General features: G+C 45.4%; 1 protein-coding gene across 1 annotated transcript in view; it reads right to left on the reverse strand.

Annotated features, from left to right (window-relative positions):
• Positions 1 to 8,646, reverse strand: part of EFHD1 (EF-hand domain family member D1) — a 305,918-nt gene extending 297,272 nt beyond the window's left edge. The window contains exon 1 of the mRNA XM_069213785.1: positions 8,092 to 8,646. Within this exon, the coding sequence (XP_069069886.1) occupies positions 8,092 to 8,375 (284 nt within the window). The 5' untranslated portion in view covers positions 8,376 to 8,646. The remainder of the gene's footprint in view (positions 1 to 8,091) is intronic.
• Between the last annotated feature and the right edge of the window lie 2,312 nt (positions 8,647 to 10,958).

A 10,958-nucleotide genomic window follows, 5' to 3' on the forward strand; every position in this document is an offset into this window, starting at 1 on the left:
AACCGACTGATCTTTCCAGTTTCTTTTTATCTCCCCTACCTTCTTTTGCCTCTTCATCCTATTGTCTTCTCTGCTTCCCTTTGCCTCCTCTATTCCCATCCTTTTTCCTTCTAACTCTCCTTTTTAGCCATCTCTGTGCCCCCATTTTGGCATTAACTCAGCCACTGTTTGTTTTCTCCCTCCCAAACCTTTGCCTCCTATCTACCCTCTTATACTCTCTACCTGTATCCTACTTCTGTCATTCTGTTTGCCACCCTTTACCCTCAGCTTCACCCCCTTCCCCTCTCTCTTTGGCCCCCTTTTCCTTCTGTGCCCATTTTTCCTCACACACCTTCATTCCCCATTGTCCACTTTACCTGATCAGTCCCATGTACCTCTCACTCTCACATCATCCTGCCCCCCCCACCCCCGGACCTCAGTGTAATTGCTATAATGCAGCCAACGCTGACCACAACAAAGCTTTTTTTTTTCTTTTAACTTTTAGTCATTCACCACAGCAGTGCTGCTGTACATCATAGCTAGTTTCCTACTTGAGATTTTAGTCCCATTTCAGGTTGATTCTACAAATACGTTATTTTTGTGATTGGTGTATAACTTTTCCCCTCTCGTTTTACTTGTGTGTATCCCTTCTTTAACTATCTACCTACCTTGGTATAATTCTCGGTTTACTTTTCCTTTTCATGTGGCCAGCTTTTCTATGCCTTTTATCTGCCTTCGTGTGTCTCCTGGTTGCGTGGCACATGCCCGTCCAAATATTCATTCATTTTTTGCTTTTTCAATCTCCCTGCTTCCACTTTAGCCATTGCTCACTGCAACTGTCTCCTTGCTGTCATTTCCATTTTTTTATCTGTGTGCCTTCCTTGTTAACTTTACTTTCTGACTGTCCTTTCCCATTTACTATCTATCTTAAACTTTTCTGCCTAGCTTTTGAGCACTTGAGCACTCTGCCTCGTTTACTGTTCTCATTTTCTATGTGCGCCCCTTCAATCTTTTCTACTTGACATTTTTTTTAACATTCCAACAGTTAACATATAAAAAAGGCAAGGGGTGTGAGGAGGTTATCATTACATATTTATTTTGTGTCTAATTCTCCCCTCTTGTTTTTGTACCTTTCTCTATACATTTGTGAAGTTATGTTGTCTTGTTCCCAAGAACTGTGGTGCAATGCACGTAGATGCTTCGCAAGTGACTGTACAGCAGCTAGGCTTCAGCAGTGGTTTATGCCCATGTCAAGGGTCAGAGGGAACTGAAGACTGACCAGCATTTTACGGTGCAATATGTGCACACACAGAGAACATCTCCGCTCCCTGCAGCAAGGAGTCCGCATAGCCAGCACGCCGGTGGTGGATCACTCAGATTCTAGAGGAGCAAGCAGTACTGACTGGATCATTACGTCTTAAGCACCTTCTTCTCCCAGCATCTTATGGATCTACTGCACACACTATTGTGAGTATGGACCATTCTAGCTCAAGAAGCAGGTGCGATCGCTCGAAATAGTACATTGATGTGAAATAGAGGCATTACGTACTGTGACGTGCAACAAGAGTGTCAAATTGACTCAATTTCTCAATTATGTACATATTGAGATACACGCACACACACACACACACTTTGTTACAATTTGTAGCCTTTGCTATCCATCCATTTGCCCACTCATCCACCCACCCACCCTCTGTCCTTCCAAAACCCACCTCTTCCCATCTACCGTCCAGTCATTGTCCTTCCACCAAACACCTCCATCCGTCTTTCCATCCACCCTCTCACTGTTCTTCAAACACCCAACTCCCTCCATTGGTCCACTGTCCTTCCAACAACCATCTACATATGTCAGTCCATTTACCCACCCACTGTCTTTCCAACACCCACCTTTGTCCGTCCATCTATTTCCCATGCAGGTGCATAATATGCAAATATAAATAAGCACCTAATGGGGATTAAAGATAGGTGACATGCATGCACTACCACTACAGCCCTTTCAGGCTGTAACATCAGCATATACTGATGTTGCTGTTTGCTGAAGTCGGCATATCTTGATGATGGCATATCTTGACATCAACATATTTTGATGTCAGCCTATCTTGACATCGGCACACCTTAATGGTGTATCTTGACGTCCGTAGATATTGGTGTCTACACATCCTGATATGGGCTATCGATTCTGTGCAGCTCTCAACTCTATATTCACAATGCCACATAATTCCACTACACAAATTCACTTCACGCCACACACAATTTCACAGCTAACAATTCCAATCCAACCCACATAATTCCAATCCACTCCACTTCAAACCAAAACACATAGGTAAAAAACATTGTAATTTACAACGCCAATAGCTAAAAACTCTCACCAATACGAGACGTACTGGCATTGCCAATGCTTGTTTTTATTATCTCCCTCTATCATGTTTTGAAATGTAGGCATATATGAGCAGGGTCAGACTGGCCACTTGGCTTACGGTCTAATACCCGATCGGCTGACTGCATTAAAGGCTTTAGGGACGGCCCCACGGTGGTTTAAGACTTCTTCATTGCATGTGATCACACTCATCCCTATTAGCATCGCTAAAGTTAAACAGGTTTCTAAAGCTGCGTTGTGCATGACACCTGCTGCGTTACAGCCTCACCCTCCCATGTAAACAAATGCAGGCCACTCACAGGCTCGTGCTGACAGTGTGCAGTTCTGCGCCAGAGACACCCTGCCCAGTCACAAGGCCAAATGAACGGCTGCAGGAGCGCAGCTCCAGCAGAAAACACCACACTGTGCAACCGCAAGCAGACAAGTGACGGCAAAGTCACGAGTGTGTGACTGCAGGCCGGGGAGGGCGCGCGCAATGGCGTAGCCTGTGCGTCAACGGCCCTACCGCAAGGAAAGAACCGTTGTCCTCGTCGATGTTTGAGCTGTGAAATACAGCAACAATCAGGGGCAAGTGTGCCCCGGTGCCACTGCACCTGATGCACCAATGGAAGCTACGCCCCTGGTGGCACGGGCAGGTCAGGAAACAAAACTAAATCAAATCGGTCAGTAATGTGACCTTGGTGTTGTAGAACATGGAATTCACTTCCTCATATGCTGCCCGCGGGTCAGAGGAAAGCGCTACTCTGAAGATTCCGCCTGCACAATCCCTGACTAGTAAATCTTAACAAGTCACCGCAGGTTTTGCACAATGTTGGGGGAAATCCCGGAAAATACATCAGAGTACTTATCAACGTGCCACCAAGGGCATACAAACTGTTATGTAACCACGTTGGAATTACATGCATCCGCAAGAACTCTGGTAACAGTTATAAACACATAATGTAAAATATTAAACCATTATTGTACTTGTGAGTGTGGAGGAGATAAGAACAAGGGCAGCGTCTAAAGGTGAACCACGTAGAGTCCAGCTGGACTCGTTCTAATGTTTCTGCTAGCCACTCTGCTGAGGGCTGGTCATACATGTGCACCCCATATTACAAACCAGGGCACAGAGAGCCCGGCAGCATTCCTGCATCACAGGGACAGCAAAACATGGAAACACTAAGCTGCACAGAAGGGGATAAACGAAAGGAGAGAGCAGGCCAAGAGAAGAGGAAGAGAAATAAGACAGTCTAGAAAGAGAGTGAGGATAGTGGGAAGTGAGATGAAGACATGGATAAAGAAAAAAAAAGGAGAGTTGTCAGCAAGGCCGGCCAGGCTATTAAACTCAGTGGTCATTTCCCCAGTGGGATGGAGCCTTCAGAGGCTGTTTTGTGAAGTTCCAGGGCCATTGCTGGTGCCAGTGATGCCATGGAGGGGGGGGGGGGGGGGGGGAGGAAAGAGAGAGAGAGAGTAGGCAAAGAGAAACACATATGAATGAAAGCGAGTGCAAGGAAAGGGAGAGAGGAAGGAGAAGAGACAAGAGAGAAGGGGAGACAGAAAATGGGATGAGGAAAGAGCGAGAGGTGGCTGGGAGAATGGAGTGGGGTGGATTTTAATATTTTTGCCACAGCTTTTTTGGTTACCAGTCCGGTCCTTGTAAACCATACCATGACTATACTTATAAGTTACATTTTTCTGAATATTATTTTCTTCTTTTTGTATAAATGTATAACCAAATACGATTTTCTCTCCCAATGGTAAGATTAAACAATTCTATTCACTTTTCATTCATCAAGATTTTTTTTGCATTATTCAATTAACCAATCATCTTTAATTCAACTGAGCTCTTTCCATTATTTCCCAAAGCATTTTGCAATGAAAGAACTTAAACATGAGATCTCATAAGTATGGTCACTAAGCCCTCAACGAAGCAGATTATGTAAAAATCATGCTATGAGAAAATAGGAAGATTGATAAAAATTAATACAGAATATTAATTAAAATAATTCCGCCATTCAGCATGAGTAGACAAAGGGTAAAAAGTAGGATAAAAATGAGTAAAGAATAATAATTAAATGGATTGCACCAATCAGCCTTAGAGTGCAAGAGGTAAAAAGTGGCAGATTGCCCTCAAATGAAGAAGAACAGTGCCTGTTGGCAGAGCACTGCACCCATGAGTCATAGATATTCAACCCAAAATAAAGGCTAAAGTATTCGACATAAAAAATAAGCAAAGGAATCAATAATAACATTGAGAGGATGTACTGGTCACTCCGTTACTTTCTCACATGGCACAAGAAGCCACGTTAAGCCTCTTCAGAAGCTCAGGGATGTGTCTGCGGTAGTTCAATGAGTTAAGTACTTGTATTACACAACAAAACAAAAATCAGCTGAGATTCATGGGGAGGATTCAACTTTCAATGACCGTATTTCCATAAAATTATACCTCAGAAAAGTTCCAGAAATCATTATTGAATAACAGATGCAGAGTGGCTCATCTCAGCATTTTGCCGCGGGCCCCGTGTTATATTAAGAGTGGTCTGAATAAGCACAGTTGAACATAGTATAGGAGGAGAGCAGGACAGAAAAGAGTTTTCAGATAAAGCACAGAGCACAGGTAAGAGGAAGGCCTAGGGTGACCACCTCATTCCAGGTCAGCAGGGCACAAATCTCAGTCCTGTTTTATTTCTGTATGTTAGCTTAATCCATTCTGCTCGTTGTAGTTCTGTTTTGCTTCTTTTGAACTATCCAGTTTAACATATTTGAAATCAATAATTTTTAGGAGAAAAGTTCAGGATTGGAGACATTAGGCCTGATTTAAAGTTTGGCGGACAGGGAACTCTGTTACAAATGTGACGGAGTAGCCTTCTGCTAAGCCCCTAGTCAGCCCTCATAATTTAGAGTCGGACAGACCAGACTGTGAGTATTCTGTCAAAGGAGCCCCACTGGCTCAATCGAGGGAGTACTTCCTCCAACGGTTGGATGGAGCAGGGCCCATCGGAGGAAACATTTACACTGTCTGCTGTATTTAGGATGCACAGTTTAGAGCCTTCAATTTCTGTTTGTCACTGTCACAAAAAACCTAGGAGTAACGGGCAGGATAAAAAAGTAGTGAACCCCTCCCCATACAACCTAGGAGAAAATTCTAATGGTGTGGGGGGCATTAGTTTTTTTATTTTTCAAAAACAAATTCCTGCTTTGTGAGTTGCTTTTGAAAAACCAAAAACTTTTGAAAAGTTTATCGGTTGGACATCATGGCTGACGGTACCATCGTCAAACTTTTCTTACATTGTCAGGAACCACCATGGTGACAGTTCCTGTAGATGTAGGGAGTCGTCAGTTTAGAGACAAGTCTAAATTTGGAAGGCAGAGGTTCCTCAGAATTGTGGAGGTGCTGTGTTCCACCATCCCGATGCAGTAAACTCTGTCAGCCAAACTCTAAATCGGGCCCATTGTCCATAACGCCCTGGAGTGAGGTGGTTGCCATAGGGACAGCAGAGGAATAATGACGTACAGAAAATGAGATGGAGGTACAGGAGACAGACCAAAATTTAGGAGTAGAGACAGAACACAAGCATGAAATACTGGATCAAAATAGTTCAAGGGGAGAAAGGAGAGGAAGATGTAAAAGTGGAATAAGTGACAAGAGCAGAGTGCAGAAGGAGAGGATCTGTTTAGGAGCAACGGCATAATGCAGGGAGGCCTCCAGCCCTGTTAGGGGCCCCCTACCTTTCAGGGGGGCCATATTCAACAAAAAGCCAATGAATATCAGTAAGCTATAGGAGACTGAGGGGGCCCTCATCCTTTTCTGCAGGGGAGGTCAGTCATTTTGTATTACACCAATACACAGGAGAAAAGAATTCCAGGAGTAGGAGGTGGAGGAAAGAGGGGTACAGGAAGAGGAGAACCCAAAAGGAGAGTGCACAATTAAGAGGAATGCAAGGGGGAGTGGGGTTCAGAAGGATAGGGTCTGTGATGCGAAGCATCCTGAAGACGAGAAATCGAGGGGTTACAGGAAAAGATGTGAAGGAGGGCAGGAAGTGGAGAGGAGTATGCTGGGAGTAGTGCATGAAATTAGCATGGGGAGAGAGAAGTAAGTGTAGGAATAGATAAGAGTACGTGGATGTAGGGGTTGACATGAAGAACGAGATGGGAGAGATCAGGGAAAGGCATTCAGGATGGACGAATTCAGGATGGTACACCACGGAGGATAAGGGACGTGCACTACGGTGTGGCTACTTCCAGGAGTAAGTAGTACACAAGGAAGGCCCTGCTACAGGGAAAATGCCTGAGCAGCACTGGCCATTCTAACTACATACCTGTCAACTCACGCACCTTTGGCGGAAGACACCCTCTTTTTAAATACACCCTTATAAAAAAGCCGCCACCCACCATAAACATCAGTTTGGTCATCCTTTATTCACACTTGCATCACCCTCAACAAAAAGTTTTTTTTCCTTGTAACACTAGGGTCTTAAGCGGGATGAAGAAATGGGGGGGGGGGTGGTTTACAAGGGACATGGCCTATTTAATTAACGGAATGGCTTAAACACAAACTACATTTCTGTGATTCCCATGGTGCGCTGAGCGACCAGTATTTTTATTCTTCTCAGCTTTGTTATTGCATTCAGAAATGTAACACAGCTGACGTACAACTAAAATCACCCACGTGTATTGGTTTTGTCAGTGGGTGTTGGCTGTTTAAGATGCTTGAGCAACAACAATTATTTTGTTGTAAACAATGTTGAAATGTTTTCAATTCTGAACTTGTGTGATTGTGAATTAAACATTAGTGAGGCCTGTGGAAGGGGTAGTGGTCTTCAGAGAGTCTCAATCACTCTTGTTATGTTCACACTGTTAGACATGTATGCCCTTTTTCTCTCCACATCCCCTCCATCTGTCTTACGCTGCATCTCTTTCCTATTCAGCACCCTCCTTTCATCTCTCTCCCGAAGGCACTTTCACAAACCTTCATTTCTCTACCCTCAAAAACATCCTCTCACCTGTAGGCACTGCATTTTATTTTACTTTGTTATTGTTTTGACAACTGTGACTCTGCTTCACAAATATTTGCACAGAATCACAAGTGCAACCGGAATAGAGACATTTGTTCCGTGGGCGCTGCAGAGAGGCCAAGGATTGAATGGCCACTAGTTGTGAACACCTTCTTACAGGCACTCTGAAAACCTCACACTACTTTCAGCCTCAACTCCAGAGCGCTAAATTGTGGCTCCTTACAATCACTGGGAGGCAGCTCAGTTCAAAGTATACCCTATCCGCGAGTTGCATGCTACCCGCAACAACATAAGAAATCCATCCTGTAAATAGCTGACGGTTTTAGGGAATGCAAAACTAAGTAAAACATGTAAAATATAAATGTGAGTTGATGTGGATTATCTTCACGTTTCTAACATTCTTTGTTCAGAAAATCTAGTGGTTTTGACCCGTTTCAATACTTGTTTTAAATTAGTGCCGGGTCTCTCTCAGACCGGAATGACTCGGTCCAGTTAAACCCCTGCTGCATCACCCTCCATTCACTTTAATGTGTCACCCTCTAAACTTCGCGCCTCACTCTCATTCGAGCCAACATCCTGACAGGTATGTTATAGAAGGGCTCTGGTATGCACCAGCCCCGCGGCACAAGTTCCGTGCCTTCGCGCGTGAATGGATAAAGACACTCATTGTATTTCTCGGTTTTGTCCCTACGTATTAATAAAGCACTGTTGTATTGCAGGGGCCCTCTACTCACTCACAGTCTGAACATGTCCTCCATGTCCTTGACCTGCCTGCGGCTGAACTCCTTGAACTCCGTGTACGGGTTGAAGACCTTGCTCTGCCGCGGCCGGGCGCTGCCCTGGTTGATGTCCTGCCTGCGGCTCAGCTTGGCGCTCAGCTCGGCGTCGGCACTGGTAGTGGGCGGCTTCTCCTCGGGGACCTCATCCCCCGCGTAGGGTGCGCTGCCCTCTGGGGCCGGGGGCTCCGTGTCCCCCAGCAGCAGACGGCGCTGCAGCTTCAAGGCCAGCTCCTCCGAGGCCATGGCGGGGTCTGTCACTGAGGCACCGTGGGCAGCAGGGCGGAGGTGCGGGCGAGGCCAGGCTCTGGCTGCAGGGCCGCGATATGAGCCAGGCAGTCAGGTGTCCGACCGAGTCCCTGGTAGAAGTTCACTCTCAAAGTCTGAGGGATGGAGGGTGGAACGAGTGAGGACAGGGAAGGCTGGGATTTAAGGAGGCTTCCAGAGCCCTATGTGCTCTAGCAGCAGGCGTGAGCTCACTCTGCTGGCAAGAGAAAATAGTTCACACAGAACCGCTACCCCTCCCACCAGCAGGGGAGCACATGGCACTGAGCCGGCTGCTGTCCTCGCCCACTCCGGAGAAAAGGACACGCAGCTTGCTCGTTTCGTCGAACCCCTAGGACAGTGATAAACAACGTGTCCTAATCACAGCACTAAACTATGGGGGGAAGCTTAGCCTCACCTCTGGCAACAAAAGGGACGACCGCCCGTTTTACTGCCCACTATCTTATCCCTGCTTCCCCACCTGAAGTTTGATGTAGAAAAAGTCGAACCTGCGGTCTTCCCAACCCTGACACAAAGGGGAGGGGCACTTACTGGCCTCGATATGCAAATCTTTCGCCTTAGCACTTGCCTCTAAGGAGAAGTGGAAACTTGTTCTCCTCACCTTACGTCTGATGAACGGAAGTGTCACCTGTTTACTTCGCCCCGCCCCTAGGGTTGCCACCTGAGCCGCTTTCTATTGGCACGACCAGCATTTTAATGTCCCCGCCGGTGTTAAAATAAGCAAAATTACTTAAAACCGTATTTTTTAGCCTTATGTGTAGATACTTCAAACGGTAAGTATAAATATAAAGCACTTTTAAATGTGTTTTAGAACTTTGTTAATGAGCCATGACTTACAAATACAGATATAAAAGGTATGTTACAAACCAATACTTGCAGATTTGTTTAAAGTCCTATAAAGTACCATGTCCGAACCTTTGCATTCTATTTAAAGCGACAAATAATGGCCAGTGTTTTCTCTTGGAAAATGTGGCAATCCTACCCACCCCGAATGAAGGAGAAAGAGACGCCCTGTACTCCTTACCTCACCCTTGATGTGAAACACAACCTGTCCTCCTCACATTACTTAGGATGGAAGGAAATGCAAATTAATGAGCTCACAACTCTACTTATTGAGAGGATGAAGGCCTCTTCTCGCTCCATGCACCCCTCATCTCACCTTTAGTGGAGGGAATGCCTACCTGTCAGCCTCTTGACTCATAAATGCAGGCAAAATTAGACATTTAGGAGGATGATCCCATTAGGGCAAATTGAGAAGGAACAGTTTCCTGGAGGATGTTTAGGTATGAGAAACAGGTGACTTCATTAAAGTCTATGGAGATTGTTAGACTTGACAACCTTATGGTGGTAAGCCGTCAACTTTTTGCCTGTCTCCCTCCGTTTTTCTGACACTGTTTTTGCTGGTTTTAGGACTTTGCACACTTTAACCACTGCTGTCCAGTACTAAAGTGCATATCCTCCCTCCCCTAAACATGGTAACATTGGTTCCTACCCAATTAGCATATTTAAGTTACCTGTAAGTTCCTAGCAAAGTGCACTACATGTGGGGCCTGCATCACTGATTGTGCCACCACATAAGTATCCCCTTAACCATGTCTCAGGTCTGCCATTGCAAGGCCTATTTGCAATTTCACTGTCACTTCGACTTGGCATTTAAAACTACTTGCCAAGCCTTAAACTCCCCTTTTTCTACATGAACATCACCCCTAACATAGGCCCTAGGTATCCCTTAGGGCATGGTGCTATGTAGGTAAAAGGCAGGACATGTACTTATGTGTTTTATCTGTCCGGGTAGTGAAACACTCATAAATTAGTTTTCCACTAATGTGAGGCCTGCTCCTCTCATAGACTACCATTAGAACTGCCCACATATTATTTTGAGTGGTAGATTCTGATTGGAAGGAGTATCCATGTCTTGTTTGGTATTGCCAGACTGCTAATAGAAAATCCTGCTTACTGGTGAAGATGGATTTAATATTACTATTTTGGAAATGCCACTTTGAGAAAGTGGGCATTTCTCTGCACTTACTGCCATCTGAGCCTTATAGCCTATCTCCAATCCACATCTGGTCTGTGCTGGTTGACAGCTCCCCTTGTGCATTCCACCAACAACCATAAACACAGGACACTCGTCACATCTGCATACTGATTGGGTCTTCCTCGGCAGGAAGTGTGAAGGAGCTCACACTTACATTTCAAAGGCCAGTGGCATGTCCTCCCACAAAGGTCTGATAACCCCTCACAGAGATCCTGGCCGACAGGACAGGACTGGCCTGAAAGGGGAACTTGTGCACTTCAAAACCACTCTTTGAATTTTCTCTCACTTCAGATGGGTTTTTGGGTATATAAAATGGGTCTCAGACTCCACCAAATCAGACACTTCTGGATCTACACCTGAACTCTGTCAGAGGAGCTGCTTGGCTGCCCAAAGGACTCATCTGGACTGCTTTGCTGAGAATGACTGCTGCCCTGCTTGTTGCCCTGCTGCGTTGCTGGCCTCTGACTTTGTTGGAAGAACTGTGCCTTCCCCAAAAGTGCTCTCCA

Source organism: Pleurodeles waltl, chromosome 11 (genome assembly GCF_031143425.1).
Source record: "Pleurodeles waltl isolate 20211129_DDA chromosome 11, aPleWal1.hap1.20221129, whole genome shotgun sequence".
Taxonomy (NCBI): Eukaryota; Metazoa; Chordata; class Amphibia; order Caudata; family Salamandridae; genus Pleurodeles; species Pleurodeles waltl.